This window comes from Lagenorhynchus albirostris, chromosome 11 (assembly GCF_949774975.1).
Source record: "Lagenorhynchus albirostris chromosome 11, mLagAlb1.1, whole genome shotgun sequence".
Taxonomy (NCBI): domain Eukaryota; kingdom Metazoa; phylum Chordata; class Mammalia; order Artiodactyla; family Delphinidae; genus Lagenorhynchus; species Lagenorhynchus albirostris.
Genome location: NC_083105.1, coordinates 11,054,804 through 11,070,985, shown reverse-complemented (window position 1 = coordinate 11,070,985; position 16,182 = coordinate 11,054,804). Strand labels below are relative to the sequence as shown.

The 16,182-nt window shown below is 56.6% G+C and overlaps 1 protein-coding gene across 2 annotated transcripts in view; it reads left to right on the top strand.

Moving 5' to 3' along the window:
* CYTH4 (cytohesin 4) overlaps positions 1-14,102 on the top strand; it is a 30,558-nt gene extending 16,456 nt beyond the window's left edge. For both annotated transcript variants that reach the window (XM_060164607.1, XM_060164606.1), the window contains 7 exons: positions 639-751; positions 2,713-2,861; positions 8,623-8,734; positions 10,123-10,199; positions 10,576-10,647; positions 11,153-11,307; positions 12,105-14,102. In XM_060164607.1, the coding sequence (XP_060020590.1) occupies positions 639-751; positions 2,713-2,861; positions 8,623-8,734; positions 10,123-10,199; positions 10,576-10,647; positions 11,153-11,307; positions 12,105-12,177 (751 nt within the window). In that variant the 3' untranslated portion in view covers positions 12,178-14,102. The remainder of the gene's footprint in view (positions 1-638; positions 752-2,712; positions 2,862-8,622; positions 8,735-10,122; positions 10,200-10,575; positions 10,648-11,152; positions 11,308-12,104) is intronic.
* Positions 14,103-16,182: the final 2,080 nt, after the last annotated feature.

Sequence of the window (16,182 nt, the reverse complement as noted above, 5' to 3'; positions counted from 1 at the left end):
TGTGGCCTTCCCTTTAACTCCCATGCTTTTTAAAGGAGAGGGGTAGATTGGGAGTCTCCAACATTCATTCGTTCATTTATTCACCTGTTCATTCTTTCACTCATTCAGCTAGCCTTTACTGAGCAGTTACTGGCTGTCCCAGCTCACCAGGAGATGTGAGAGGAGCAGGCACTGCCCTTGCCCTTGGGGAACTTAGTTGGAAGCTGTGGAAATCATTTACTTCCCAGCCAAGGGAAGACACTCCCCCAGGGTCCCACAGTCAAATCCCAGGGCCCAGTGGCCAGGCGGGGAGGGGCCTCGGAACCCGGGAATCCACAGGGCTAAGGTGGACTGGGCCGCAAATGGTGCTGGGTCTCAGATGGGCAGAGGGGTGTGCCCGCTCAGCTCCTGTATTCTAGAAGAAAAAGCATTTATTGGATCCCTCCTGCAATCTTGGTGCTCAGAATAACAAATTCCACTGACACCCCCCCACCCCCCATGAACCTAGATGACAGGTGCAGAGTCTCTCATTTACAGGATAAAGAGACTACGCCTGGGAAACACAGAGCAGCTTGTGGGGTGGGGGGATGGGGTACCCCCTAAGCCCCCTCTTAGAGCCTCCCCCACCTCCACTGCCCATGGTTCTGTTCTTCCCCCAGACAATTCCTATGGAGCTTCCGACTGCCAGGCGAGGCCCAGAAGATCGACCGCATGATGGAGACCTTTGCCACCCGATACTGCCTCTGCAACCCAGGTGTCTTCCAATCCACAGGTGCCAGTGTGGGAGGGGACCCTGCCAGACACAAATCTGCCTTCTGAGGCACCTCGGCCTCTCCACCCCCTCAGGTCTCTCCCAAGCACCCAGACCCTGGGAGCCCAGATCCCCTCATGAACCCTCACTGAGTTCCAACTCTGTGCCAGGCCCTCTGCTGGGTGCTTGTCAGGCAGAGCTGCCTCAGGGCATGATCCTTGGGAGAGAAGGCAGGAAATAATGGCACAGGGTGCTAAGGCATCAGTGCCTCATCTGAGGGCAGGGATGGGGGAACTCAGCGTGTCCAGGCTGGCTTCCCAGAGGTCCTGAGGTCTGAATGGGGTTTTGAAGGATGAATAGGAGTTCTCCAGGAGGTCAAGGGGAGAAATGGCCTTTTAGACAGGAGTTCTAGTTTGAGCAAAGGCACAGAAGCATGAAGAAACAGCCTGAGCAGGATGCACGGCGCAAAGGGGTATAGAAAGATATCAGCAAAGCTCAGTCCCCCACATCCCCCAACATGGTGGGCGAAAAGTCATCATGGCAGGCTTGTCCTGGCCTCTTCTCTGGGTCTGAAGATACCATAGCAATAACCAAGTCCACATACTGAGCACTCCCCATGTGCTAAGTGCTTTACCCATGCAAAGTCATGTAATCCTTACATCCACTCTACAAGGTCATCAGTGTTCTCATCCCTGCAGAACACAGACTCCGAGAAGCGAAGGGAGCTTTTCAGCAGTATATCCATGGGCAAGTCCTACAGAGCATTTGCCTACCTTGTAGTTATATATAAATTAGGGATTTGCTTGTTTGTTACCTGTCAGCCCCACAAGTCTAAATATCTCACAAGGATGGGGACCATACAGATTTTTTCACCAGTGAATCCCCATTCTGTAGCACTTAGGAGGTACACAATAAATATTTGTAGGAAGGAAGGAAGGAATTTTAAAGCACCAGATTTGAATCACAGTCTCACTACCTAAGTTTGTGACCTTGGACATGTAAACTCACTCTCCCTGTGTCTCAGTTTCCTAATCTGTAAAATGATGGTGGTAACAGTGCCTACCTCATAGTGTTGTCAAGGGCTGTAAAGAGCTTAGCACAGGGCAAGCACCAACATTAGTGCCACTGCTACCAGAGGGAGAATCATCGATGTTCTAGAACATGAAGCTACTTCAAAGTTAAACCTCCTAATATTGCAGATGGGGAAGCTGAGGCTCTGGGAACTCAGGTACTTTCCAAGGTCAACCGGAGAGTTGGGGACACAGCTGGACTTCCCTGGCTCTGGACCCAGGGCTTTAAAACATCGTAGAGTAGCGATCACCTCCTTCCCAAACGCTCAGCCCAGCCTCGCTCCCGAGCACGTGAAAGTCTGAATAATGGAACAGGAGCGCGGCTCCGGGAGCCCCACAGTGCTAATAAGATTACCAAGTGGCACGTGACGAAGCCCTGAACCGTGTTGCCAACAATAAGCATCCTCTGAGTTCCAAGAAGGCAGAGAACAGAGTGGGCAGGAGAGCTGGGAGGGCTGGGGGGGTGGGGGGAGCTGGAGTGGGGGGGGCTGGGGGGGGAGGGCTGGAGCTGGGGGGGAGGGCTCGGGGGGAGGAGGGCTGGAGCTGGGGGGGAGGGCTCGGGGGGAGGACGGCTGGGGTGGGGGGGAGGGCTGGAACTGGGGCCGAAAGAGCGGGAGGGTTTAAGTGGTTAGAAAGGGAAGAGGAGGGAGTGCCTGGCAGGGGCCCCAGCAGGAGCAGAAGTACCAGGGTAGGAAGGCACACAGGGGCTCCGGAACTGACACCTGAAGCTTGTTTGGAGCAGGGAGCCCGATAAGAGTGGGAGGCATGGCCAGGCCTCAAATGCCAAGCCGGGAGGACAGAGTGGACCTTCAGGACATTGAAACGGCCCATTCTTGGCCCCTAGAAGGGATTGGGGCAGGGGAGGGGGGAGTGGCCAGAGCCAAGACTGTGCCCGCTGTCCCGTCCCCACAGACACCTGCTACGTCCTGTCCTTCTCCATCATCATGCTCAACACCAGCCTGCACAACCCCAATGTCCGGGACAGGCCGCCCTTCGAGCGCTTTGTGTCCATGAACCGTGGCATCAATGACGGCAGTGACCTGCCTGAGGAGCAGCTGCGGGTAAGAGGGGTGTGGCCCCACCTAGCCCCGTTCCCAGGCATCCAGGAGGAGCCTGTCCTTAGGTCCATGGCCCAAGAGGGGCTCCTCTAAGATAGGCCGCTCCAGGAGAGGGCGCTGCTGAGATGGCCCTCCCAGGTTGGTCACTGTCTTGAGAGGGACCATCACAAAAGAGGTTGATCCCGAGAAGGGCTTTCCCAAGTGGGCCCATCTTAAGAAGGAGGTCCAAGACTGAACACCCAGGAGGTCCTCCCAGACCTCACCCTTTGGGGAACTCTGGGCACCCATCATTCACACCTTCCAGAAAGGGTGCCTCACGCAGCCTACATCTATTTTTTGGAATCCCAGATTCTTAGACTCTCAGTGTGTCAGGGCTGAAAATCCCCAGACTCTGCTCAAACCCCTCCCTCTTTCAGAGAGGAAGGAACAGGTCTTCCACAGGCTACACATCAGCTCGGGAGTCGAGCAGAACCCAGGCCTCCCATCCCCTCCTCAAACAGTCCCACCCCTGCTACACTGCACCGAACCTGTGCCTGGCACGGGGCACCCAGGGATGAGTAAACCCACATTCAGGGTCTGGTGGGAGGATGATACACATGTGAATTATAACCCTGCATGGTTCATGCTGCACTGACCGTAGGATACACAGCTATGGAGACACAGAGGACACTATTATCACTCTCCTGGGAGCAGGGGAAGGGTGCCATCCTGGAAGACCCCACAGAGGAGGTGACTTTTGAACTGGGCCTCGAACGTTGAGTGGGAGTTTGCCCAGAGGAGAAGCAGGGAAAGGACATTCCAGAAAGAGGAACTGGCCAGCATCTGACCTGGTTGGGAAAGGGAGGGGCATCCAGAGTGGCCAGCTGGGTACATACAGACCGTGATGGGCACCGAGGTTGGGCCAGAGAGACCATAGCTTCGAACGACAGCCTCAGGAGTTTGCCTGCTTCCTATGGGCAAAGCGGAGCCAGGAGCTGTTTTAGAAACACAGGAGTGAGATTCAAAGCCTGGCTCTGCAAAAATGAATTGACGATTCATTTCTAGGACCAGAGACGCCCCAGAGCTCAATAGAGCTTCAGTTCCCTCCAGGTCAGAGCACGGCAGGAGGGGAGGAGACGGTGTGAACCCCACCCCGGCAGCTTAGCACCCTGTGTATCTCCGACAGCAGAAGTCTGGTCGGTGGGGGGAGAGCCTAAGTCTGGGGCGATTCTGGTGCCCCTCGGTGTTTGAGAACAGCCTCGCCCTTAGCCCACCCTCCTCCTCGGTCCCCAGACAGTTTATCCTGGTGGGCAGGGGGCACGACGTAAAATGAGGGCTTGAAAGTAGGTTAGAGCTCAGGTCAAGTACCATCTCCCCGTTTGCCCGCTGGGTGACCTTAAATAATGACTCACCCTCTTGGAGCCACCATTTCCTCAACCAGGAGAACAGGGATAACGATGCCTGCGTCACAGAGCTGCTGTGAGTAGTAATTTTTAAGACTGTAAAGGGCATAGCCCATGCCAGGTACATAGCACAAGCTCTAAAGTGTAGCTTAGGTCGCCATTGAGTGATTAATAATAATTTAAAACCCCCAGCCCTTAGTAAAATGCCTAAAACGTGAAAAGCATTTGAAAACTGGGAACGCATCTCATCGCGGTACTTGGGGCCGGAAGCTGGGCGCACCTTGTCCAGCAGGTAATGAGTTAAGGACAAGCTAGCACCAGTCCTGTGGGATCTCCCAGGTGCCACTTTATTGCTTCAGCCCCCAAAGAGCCTCCTACCCTCCTGAGGTATTTTTCCCAATTCAAGCCTTTTGTTAGTAACAATGCACTGTATTTGTATAGAGCTTGTAACTTTCTTCTCATAGGGCTTTCCGGTCTATTATCTCAATTTAGCTTCAAGCTCTTCCTGGGAGGTCTGGGAAGGGTTTATTATCCTCCTTGGCAGCCGAGAGGGGCAGGCACTGAGCAGGGAAAAGAACAGAGCGTTGGAGTCACAGCCACATCCAAGTCCTGGCTCCCCCATTTTCAAGTTGTGTGACTTTAGGTAAGTGGCTTGACCTCTCTGAGCTCCCGGTTTATAGGATTAGTGTAGGTAAGCTTATAGGATTAGTAAGGTACTTAGCACAGCACCTATGTCGTTGGACTGGCTAGTTAATCCAGAAGCTTCCCAGGACACAAAGTGAACCACACTGGCCTGGTCCTTGCTCTTCAAAGCCTTGCTCTTCAAGGCTTTCACAGGAAGCTGCTCAGGACCGGGGGTCCTCTTGCTTTCTCTTGGGGTCTCATCTTCCCCATGTGTAGAGCAAGGACTCGGCTTTAAGCACCTTCAGGTATTGAGTTTGCAGCTTTGCAAAAGGATTCTCCAGGACACATAACATTTTTAAGTGACCTGATTTATGAAATTAAATTGACACAGATACATCACCTAAAGAGAGGTCACCCCGTGACCATGAGGGTGCGCAGCTGGGAAAGGCTTCAAAGAGGTGCATGATGGGAGCTGGGGCTCAGGCATGTTGAGCGGGTCTTGCCCTGGCCACCCTGATGGGGACGGGGCGAGTGCCTAAGAAACTCAGCCCAAAGGTACAGGGTGTAGACTCAGAAGATGGGAGATCAAATCCCAGCTCTGCCCTTATGGTTGTGTGCCCTTGCGTGTGAGCCTCAGTTTCTCCATCTGCAAAGTGGGCTGATGACACTGACCTCACATTGTTCTCCTGAGAAGCAGACAAAGCACTTCAAGCACCTGGCACCACTCACCTTGACAGGGTTGCCCAGAGAGGGAGCCAGGGTGGAGATGGGGAAGAAGCAGAGAGGAGAGAAGGAGGGCTTGTCCACTCTCCAGTGCCACAGGTGGAGAAACCGAGGTCCGGGCAAGAGAACAGTCTCCCAGTTCAGGGCATCTTCTGCTGCAGGCGAGGCCGGACCTCCTGGGTTCCTGTCCAAGCGTCTCCATCAGAACTGACCATATACTGGGCCCATTAAGCCATCTCGACAACCTTAGGCAGCAGGTACCATCCCCAGTTTACAGCGAAGGAAACTGAGCTCCAACAGAGGTAGCTGGCCAAGGGTCTCAGTCTGTGAGGAGTCCAGATTCAAACCCACGTCTGTCTGACTCCAAAGCCCTTCCCTCTGCAGAGACCAGAAAGCAAGATTAGGGGATGGAGACCTTGGCCGTGTTTCCCAGCTTCCAGTTTCTTCCTGGCTGGAGGAATCTCAGCTCATATCATGGAAAAGATGGGGGATTGATGGTTGGCTTCAGGCTCGGCTAGATCCAGCTGCTCAGTGAGGTCAGAAGAGCGCAGTCTGGTCTCTCCATCTCTGAGCAACCTCCTCTTCCGAGTTGGCTTCCCTCTTAAATAGCCTTTCCCCAAGTTGCAGCAAAGATGGCCTGGGCAGCTCCAGGCTTCCATCTTGCTTTATACTAGAGTCCCAGAATTAAGGCTTAGTGAATTAAGGCTTATTGACTGGCGTGGGTCACAGGTCCCTCTCTGAACCCGTCGCTGTGACCAGTAGGATGAAATGTTCTCATTAGCCAGATGGGAGTCATTCACAGTCTCCTGGAGCCTGGGGGCGTGGCAGGTGGGCAGTGAGTGTCAACCCCCCCACCCACCCAGCAACCTGGACAGAAAGTCCAGGCGCAAGGATGTTATATTACAGGGGGTGGGGGCGGGGGCAGCCTGGGGTTTACAAGGTACAGGAAATGTGGGTGAACTGAGCTGTTTCCCTTGTGGGGGCAGAATGTGTAGGCTGTAGGGTGCCAGCCAGAGCTGCCATGGGGCTTCCTGTGGGTGTCATGAAGGATGAGGTCCTCCCTGTCCCCCTGCTCACCTCCTTGGGCCTTCAGAATATTTGTGCTGCCAGCTTTGCTGACAAGGCCTTGCTGCCACAGACCTTGTTCAACCGGCCACCGCCACTGGGGGAATCCCAGGGCGAGGCTGGGCCAGGGCAGGATGGGTAAAGCGGGGCTTCCCGGCTGCTTTAGGGATGCAGGGGTTCCACACAGAGAAGGTGGTCCCTGCTCTTCCCCACTCACCCCACCACAGCCAGCAGAGCCCACTCCATCAAACCCAGGAAGACCTGCTTCCAGCCGGCACTCTCCTTCCCCCATCTCTTACCCCTCCGCCACCCCTAAACTCCTGGATCAGAAAAGCCCTTTAAAAACCAGAAAACACCATTTCTAAAATTTTGGGAATCGAACAGTACTTGGGAAATTTTTCATTTAAAATTTCGAGGAAACCATCTGAACAGCAGCACAGACAACTGCAACAGAAGGAAATGATGTCATTATCTCAAGGATAGAGACCCAGCATTGTGTCTGGTTTTAGTCAGCAGAATTAGACAATTTAGAATGTGTTTTCCAAACGCTCGGGAAATCTGGGCAGGTTGTCTATGGAACGCAGTGCCCCACGGCAGGGGGTTCAAAACACACAGGGGTGATCTGTTGCCAACATCCATATCTCTCCCACAGGGAGGTCTTAGCCCTGGCTTTCATACTTCCAGTGACAAGGAACTCATTACCCTACAAGGTTGCTCCTTCCATATTTCAGCAGCTCCAACTTCTAGAAAGTCCTCCATAGAGAACTAAAATCTGCTTTCTGAGAAATTCCTACCCCCCAGAACAGGTCTCTGGCCTCTGCCTAGGAGAGGGGGCTTTAAGAGCATAGGTCAGCATCCCACCTTGAGTCACAACATGGGCAGCCAATCTCCAACTCCCTAGCAGGTCCTCTGCGTCCCCCAACCCACGATACACCTGGAAGTCTAGCGACTGCACCTAAAAGAAGAGGAGACCCCTTCCCCCTTAGATGTTGTCCAAAGAGGCACTGAATCCGGCTGCTGTGCCCCAGAGAATGTGTGTGTGTGTGCGCGCGCGTGTGTGTGCGTGTGTGTGTGGACGTGCACGCACGCACACTGGTGAACGTGTGTGCGTGTACACATCCCAGCCAAGCATCCTGTCTCCAGCACTCTCAGACATGGGGGTGATGGACCCTGACTCACTCATCTGACCCTTGAGAGCGGTGCTGGGTGGTCAGGGTGCAGGTGGGGGCTTCTCCTCCTCATCATCTTCCCCTCGACTTGGGGGCAGGGAGGGGCTCTGACCCCAGTGTAGTCCATTTACTCTCCCTAGAACACTGGGGGTCAGCATTGTCCATTTTTCAGATGTAGACAGAGCAGCTCAGAGAGGTTGAGGGGTGTGTCCGGGGTCACACAGTCATCAAGTGACCGAGCTGGGATTTCAGCCCAGGTGGCCTGACACTGAGCAGGTGCTCTTCCACGCGCGTTCTCCTGCCACTGGCTGGGATTCCAGCGGGAAGGTGGGAGATGGGAACCATCAGCTGCTAGGTCAACAAACAGTCGCTACCCTGCTTTAGGCCAGGCCCTGGGGGAGGCTCTGGGGTTATGACACCCAGGCCTTTCCTGGAGGAGCTCCCCGTCTACCTGGGGAAGTCAACCTCAGCAAGCAAACTGACAGCAAAACAACTGGCCGCTGCGGGGACCGTGGGTGACGCAGCCAGCACGGTCTCTCTGCGGGGCTCACCCCACCCGCTCCATTCTACAATAGCACAGGGGGAGGCATGACATGGGGTTGGGGACAGGGGAGCACCACTGGGCCTGGGGGGACCGGGGAGGGTTTCCCCAAGAAAGCCAGGGACCAAGGAGGAGCTAACAGGAGGGGAAAGAGTTTGCCCAGAGGGCCAGTGACCTGCCCGAGGTCACACAGGCGGAACCCAGGCCCTGGACTGGGATGAATGTCACAGCGGGTCTTTCCCTCCCTTCTCTCGGGGCAGAACCTCTTCGACAGCATCAAGAGTGAGCCCTTCTCCATCCCCGAGGACGATGGCAACGACCTCACTCACACCTTCTTCAACCCCGACCGCGAGGGCTGGCTGCTCAAGCTAGGTGAGGACGTGCTCGTGCACGCGGGGGACGTGCACCGACGTGCCTGCACTCTCACGCCACGCGGCTGCCACACACATGCACCTGACATGCAGCCTCGGGGGTGCAGCCAGGTCAGCCCCAGGTCTCCTGACCCTGGAGCAGCAGTCTGCCCGTGCCATCCGTCCATCTGTCTGTCCTGGGGATAAGGGGACAGTGCAGGAGGGGAACGATAAGCAGGAAGTGGGGACGGGAAGCTGACTGATTCATAGATAAACGGTTCAACCGCAGGTCCTTCCTGAAGCGATTCTGAGTTAGCCCAGACCCAGTGAGGTTAGGGCATCTGCCCGGGGCCACACAGCCAGCCAGTGGCGGCTTTTGGTGGGCAGAGGGTTGGGTGTCCTTGAAAGACAGAAGGAGGGGGTGTGACAGGATGTGGCTCGGGGAGCCTCCCCTCAATGGGACTAGGGGACATGGAGGGCCTCGGGCCTGCAGAGGGGAGCTGTGGCGGGTGCCACAGCTGCAGCGGCTCCGTATGCTCCTGCCACCCCCACGCACTCCTGGGCGCCGCCCCAGCAGGGGCAGCCCAGCCAGGCACAGTGGTCCTCCAGGGCAGGGGAGGACAGACGCCTCGTGTTGGAGCAAGGGTCCTGGCCCGGGGTGCCCATCCAAGCCCTCCATCTCTCCAGACCCACCTCCCAGTTTACCCCCCTGCAGACTGCAGCCTCCTTCCTTGCCCAGCTGACTGTCCTCAGTCCCGGGGAAGCTCTAAGTCACAGATCCCAGCTCCTCCACCCATCCTCAGCCTGAGTTTCCACAGCTGCAAAATGTCCCATCCCTGGGACAGTTAAATGTGTGGGAAGCCAAGCACCTGGGCTCTGGGGCTGGGACACTGGGGTTCGAATCCCAGCTCTGCAGCCAGACCTCGAGCAGATGACTCAGCCTCTCTGCACCTCGGTCTCCTCATCTGTAAAATGGGGTTAATAATGGTCCCCTCCTCATAGGTGGTTATACGGATTAGTAAGTGAAAGTTTTTTGAAATCTCTAGAACATTGCCTGGCAAATGAAAGATGAAAGGCTTAGCATAGTGCCAAGCAGGGAGTGGGCCAAGGCATGAACGGAGGGGTGAGGGCAGCAGGAAAGTGCAGGAAATGACCAGCCTGCCCCAGGGCCTGATCATGGAGGAGCCTGGGTCAGGCAACTCAGGGGCCGTGCGGGGGTGATAGAGCCACTCAGGTTTTGAGTCAGGAAGGGGTAGATAAGGGGGAAGGTGTGGCAGGCAAGGGATTGGGGGCTTGCTGCTCAGGTCGGGGCCCAGAGGAGAGCGTCTGAGGCCCTGCTGTTCCGTGGAGGGAAGTGCTGGTGGCCCAGGGCAGAGGAGGGCTGACTGACTCCACCACTGGCTTTCGCAGGCGGCCGCGTGAAGACGTGGAAACGACGCTGGTTCATCCTGACGGACAGCTGCCTCTACTACTTTGAGTTCACCACTGTGAGCCTTACCCTGCCCTGCCCCTCCCCCCAAACCCTTTCCAGACTCCCACTAAGTGGTCCATTGACAGAGCTTGGGGCCCCTTGGGATCTTTCGGACCTCCTCCATACCCATTTTACAGATGGGGAAAACTGAGCTACAAAGAAGGGAAGGGGCTGGGCCAAGGTGCAAGGCAGAGCCGGGGCTTAAAGTCAGGCCTCCTGACTCCCAGCCGGGGCTCTTTCCGTGCTGCTCCCCTGCCCTCTCCAGGGCTGCACAGAGTCGGGGGAGATGGGCACACTCCTCTCCGGGTCTAGGGAGCCCCCAAGGTCACTCCCTGCCCTTGGCTTTGAAGCTCCATTTGCAGATCCTGACCTTGTCTCCCACTCCCCTGCAGGACAAGGAGCCCCGGGGAATCATACCCCTTGAGAACCTCTCAGTGCAGAAGGTGGATGACCCCAAGAAACCAGTAGGTATCGGTATGGAGGCCCGAGGCCAGAGCGGCTGCGGGAATTTCCAGAACAGGGTGGGAGGAGAGGGGGTGCCCATCACACCTTCCGGGTGGCTCAGGGTTGCCTCAGTCTCCCTCCTGGGGCCGTGGATCCTGGGGGCAGGTCAATGGCATCAAGAGGGCCCGGCCTCGCTGACTCTCAGAGCCTGACACTGGCTCGGGGACGTTCAGTAAGTCTCCACTCATTTCTGAGCCTCAGTTTCCCCATCTGTCAAATGGGGATTTGAAGAAGAATCATGGATTTAGGCCGAGCCAGGCACGTAATAAGTTCTCAGCACGAGGAGCTGCAGCTTCTGCCCCTTTGCCTCTCACAGGAAGGCCCGGGGGTCGGGTCTGTCCTATCGCTCATCCAAGCGCTGGTCTTGCCCAAGCGTCTAGGCCTCTCTGAGCCTCCCGGAGAGCCCAGTGTAGCAGCCCTTTCCTCCCACCCCTGTCCTGCCTTCACCTGGCCACTTCCCCGCAGTTCTGCCTGGAGCTCTACAACCCCAGCTGCCGAGGCCAGAAGATAAAGGCCTGCAAGACGGACGGCGACGGCAAGGTGGTAGAGGGCAAGCACGAGTCCTACCGCATCTCAGCCTCCAGCGCCGAGGAGCGGGACCAGTGGATCAAAGCCATTAGGTAATGGGTGGGCGGACTGGTGGGGAGGTGTCTCCTGTCACCTTCCAGAAGCGCCTACTTCTCTTGGAGCCCTGTTTCCTTGTCTGGAAAGAGGGCTAACTCTAGAATCTCCCTCCTGTTTCTGGCATGCAAATCCCTTCCACACATATTCTGTGAGCAGCCCCTCTGGGCCGGCACAGTGCCAGGTCCAGGACACAGGGGAGAGAGGCACCGCCTTCGTAGGGATGGTGGAGGATCACGGGAGATGTTGCACGTAAAGCTCTTTGCCCAGTGCCTGTTGGCATCAGGACCCATAGTGGCCCTGGAAAGACCTGATGGAGGGGGAGAGGAGGCCTTTCTAGGTGGAACAAGCAATGCAGGCAAAAACAAGGGGGCACGTCAGGCCAAAGCCACGCTCACCTCCATTTTACACATGAGGACTGAGGCCCAGAGAGGGGAGGGACTCGCCCAGGGCCACACAGCCAGTGAGGGGCAGAGCCGTGACCGGCAAGCAGTTCTGCTGGTTCCACCTGGGCTCTTGTCACCTCCTTCCGAGAGTCTGTTGGGAGCCTGGGGAGGGGTCCAAAGACATTTGGGGGCAGAATTCCCAAGGCTCTCAGGCCTCAGCCTCACCCCCTCCGGCCCCGCCCGTGGGACTCTGGGTTAGGCCAGCGAAGCTGGACACACCCTGGCTTGGTCCTTGCTGGGGTCATCTGGCTTTTCCCCTGAGGCAGGGCAGGCCGACCCCTCCCTGGGATATGAGACTCTTTAAGTCAGCCTGCCCAGCCCTGAAATCTTTTCACCTACTCTCACTCCAGAGCCAGCATCACCCGTGTCCCCTTCTATGACCTGGTCTCTGCTCGGAAGAAGAAGATTGCCAACAAGCAGTGAGCTTCCTGGGAGGTGGTGCCCAGCTTCCTGGGAACCCCGTGACCTGTGGTACCTGGAGACCTACCTCCCACCCCAGGGTACCCTTTCCTGGCCCGCAGACATCCTCCCTCAACCCCATTCATTTCAAGCTGACAGCAGAGGGGAGGAAGGGCTCAAGAAAGAGGGTGGGTGGGAACCACCGAGGGCTCAAAGCCCGACCATGAGGCCGCTGGGCCTGGACACCCAGGAAAGGCCCTGTCCCAGCCCCAAGTCCACTGCAGTAAGGGGTGAGGAAAGCAGCCCAGAACCCGGCACCCCGCCCGCTCTCTGGGGCTCAGTTTCCTCTCCTGTCAGACGTCTCCGTGCCCTCTGAAATGCTGTCAGCCCTCGGAGCAGGAGGGACCTGCATGCTTCCTACCCTCCGCCATGGTGATGCCCCCTCCTTCTGCTCAGGGGGTTTCTCGGCCAGCCCCTCCCCCATCCTCATCTGGGGCTTGGCCTTCCCTGCCCAAGGGACACACGTACACATCTCAGACCCACCGACAAGACCTCTGGGAGACCCGAGAGCACTGGACTAGAAGCCCTGATGCCACGGTCTCAGTCCCAGCTCTGTCTCCAACTTGCTGTGTGCCCTCGTCCAAGTCACCCTCCTTCTCTGGTTCCTGGAAAAGTACGGTGTTTGGAGAGAAATGTCTTGGCCCTTCTGGCTCTGTGCACCGCCCCCACTGCAACCTCCAACCTGCCAGCAATGGCCCTAGGTAGGTCCCAGCAGGGCGTGAGCTGGCCACCTCCCTCCTCTGAGACTGCTTCCTCTCGGTAGAAGGACAGGATTGGACTGGGTCTCCCAAGGAGCTTCTGGCTGGACATGTCTGCACCAGAGCTGGAGGGGGCTCTGGACTGAAGGCTGCTGGGAGGCAGAGAGCAGAGTGGGCTCCATCCTCAAGGATGTCCATCTTAGAGAAGGGGCGGGTGGGACTCCTCAAGAAAATGGCAGACAGCATCCCAGACAGATGTACTCAGGCGGAACTGGCGGTACAATCAAGAAGCCAAGTAGAGAGCTTTGTGAGCTGTGGTTACCAAGAGGGTTACCTGTGGTTACCTGGAGGCAGCGGCCATGCCAGTGAGTGACACAGAAGCTTGTAGCAGAGTCTCAGCTACAGCTTCCCTGCTGGACCACTGCCCAGGGCTCCCGTGGTGGTGAGCAGGGTCCCAGCATCCTGAGGTCCTCTAGGGTAGCAGCATCAAGAGTGGAACTGACTTCCCAGCCCACAGGCAGGCAGCTCTCCAGGGAGATTCCAGCCTGGAGGAGGATTCCACGAACAGGTTTCTTCTCAGTAGCACTTCTCACCCCATCGCACAGGCCCTGGGGGTGTCCCTGGAGGGAAGTTCCCTGGCAGGAAAGCAGGATATGGGGTTACCTCTGCCCCACTCCCAGCCTGCGTGGGCAAGCCGGAGCAAGGTGGATTCCCCCCGGGGAAGGGAGGCAACCTCTCCTCCCCTCCATCTCCCACACACATGCACACTCTCCAGGGTGTCAGGATAGAGTAGCTGCCTTGCAGTAGTGAGACCCCTATCTCTGGAGGTGTGCAAGAACCTGGTAATGGTATTGCACTGACGAGGATCTGGTTGGGCATCTGCAAGAAGAAGCCTTACAGGACATTTGAGGTCTTCCACAGACTCCATGTAAGCCTGGGAGCTGAGCGCCACCTCTGCTGCCTCATTTGGCCCCTGAAGGGGCAGCCAGGCGTCATGGGCTCTGAGGTTCTCTCCTGCCACTGGTTATACACTGGCTGGGTGACCTTAGTCCACTTCCTTCCCCTCTCTGGTCCTCATCTTCCCCCCACCCCCGCATCATTGAGAGGGTGGAATGGGGGATTTTCTGGGCATGAGTGACTGTTCTGGGAATCACTCAGAATAGAGAATAAAGGTCATGATTCAACTCGTGAGGGGCTCTGTCCTGTCTGTGACTACATCTCCCATCCTTGAGCCCACCTGCCCCTTCACCATCCCTTTCCCGGCCAGAGTGCAGGAGGGCCAGACAGGGAAGAGTGGACACTCCAAGGACCCTGGACCCTCATCCTCTGGGCACTGGGGCTGCCACACTGGGCAGATCTCCAGGGGCTGGATTTGTGTCAGGGGTCCCTCAGAGCATGGGCAGGAGTGCACTGGTTCTGCCAAGACCGGGGGAAAGCAAAAGAACTTTCCAATAGGCTGTGCTGTCTAAAGAGAGAAAGAATGCTGCTCAGGAGATAGGTAATAAGCTCCCTGTCTGCAGAAGGATGCAAGTACAGATTGGCTCCAACGATCACTTGGGGTGTTACGGGGGGACTTGAATTTGGTCATCTTCATTTATTAGTACTTTCCACAATGTTCATTACGTGGACAAGACAGAATCCCTGTCCACATGGAGCTTACATTTTGGTGGTCTTGAATTCTAGGACTCTAGACAGCACTCTCGATGTGTAAGGCACTGAGGTGGCCCCTACACCTTAACCCAGCCCCCTGCCTGAAATGCCACCGTTGAGTCCCTCCTTGAAGACCTTAAGGTGTTGGACTGATCAACATGCTTTCATTTGGCCCAGGCTTATAGAGCATCTACTCTGTGCCGGGTTCCACACACAGAACCAGAGGTCCAAAGATGATCAAGGCAAATCCCTTGCCCTCAAAGGGAGCTCAGTCAGCCGGGGAAGACAGGTGCAAAGGAGGCCTGACAGCCCAGGCCAACACTTGCCGGTTATGTAGAGTGGAGCACAGGGGCTGGTGGAGGGCTGGGCTGAGCTGGCCGGAGAGGCAATCTAAGGGGCTTCACAAAGGAGCTGTGCTTGAGTGTTGGCAATCAGGTGGGAGACAGCTCACTCACGTCTGCTTCTTCCCACCACACACACACTGACTGCAAATTCCTCACACGCCAGACTGTCACTGCTCGGTGCCTGGCACAGAGGAAGTTGCACAATAATTCTTGGTTAGACCGAAGTCAACTGAAAAGGCCCTCAGGGGCTCCACATCAGGAGATGCAAATATCTGGAGGCGCAGGGAACTGTGGGAACGGTGGTGCCGGGCCGGGGAGGGCGGGCTGGGGAGGGGGCGTGGCTAGAGAGGCAGGAAGGGCCACAGTCTGATCCAGCTCTGACTTGCTGGCCCAGGAACTCCCCTGCTCCCGTGGCCTCTGCCCACCTTCCCACCCTTCTGCCACTCTTCACTCTGGGCAGCAGGGGGCTCCCACCACCCGTGGATGAGAGGTTCCACGACACAGCCAGACCGGAGATAGGATCGGCTGCCCCTTTCAGGGATGAGGCCTCAGCCCAGAGTAGAGCCTGGACCTGGACCTCCTGGAGACGGATGCACCTGGTCGACTAGGACCTGCGGGCTTGAGCAGGCCCAGACACCCATGGGCACAGATAAGCATGGGCCTCCCCTCTCCCCTCATGCCAGGCACAGTCAGCCCTGCTCAGCCTAGGAGTCGGGATACCCTGGGCTCTGGCTTTCTGGCTGCGGGACCCTGAACTAGTAGCTTACCCTCTCTAGATGTGATCTTCCTCCTTGAAGGGTTCTGACAGGTGAGTTCTAGGACACAAACCTTTAGCGGGGACCTCCCTGTGCAAGAGAGTCTCAGACATGGGTACCAGGCAGCCCCTGCCCTGGGGTGAATTGAGACTGTTGTGTGTGGCGGGGTGGGTGGCAAGTGAGAAGGTGCCACAAAAGCCACGTACTGTAATAGGCCACAGGGGGCAGTAGTGAGGCCATCCGGAGGCCCTGGGTTCAAGGCCCAACTCTACTCTGTGTCTTAAGCAAGTTTCCTAAGCATTCTGAGCCTCGGATTTCCCATCTATAAAATGGTAATGATAGAACATATGCAAACTACTTAGAACAGTGTCGAGTACCTACTCAGGGTTACATGCTGCTATTATTATCCATCACAAGGCAAACTAGGTACATGCTTTTATGGAGATACAAAACAGGCTGGACCACTGGAGGAGGAAAGATGCAGGGGGGGTTGGGGGGTCGTAGATCTGGGTAGGCTTCTTG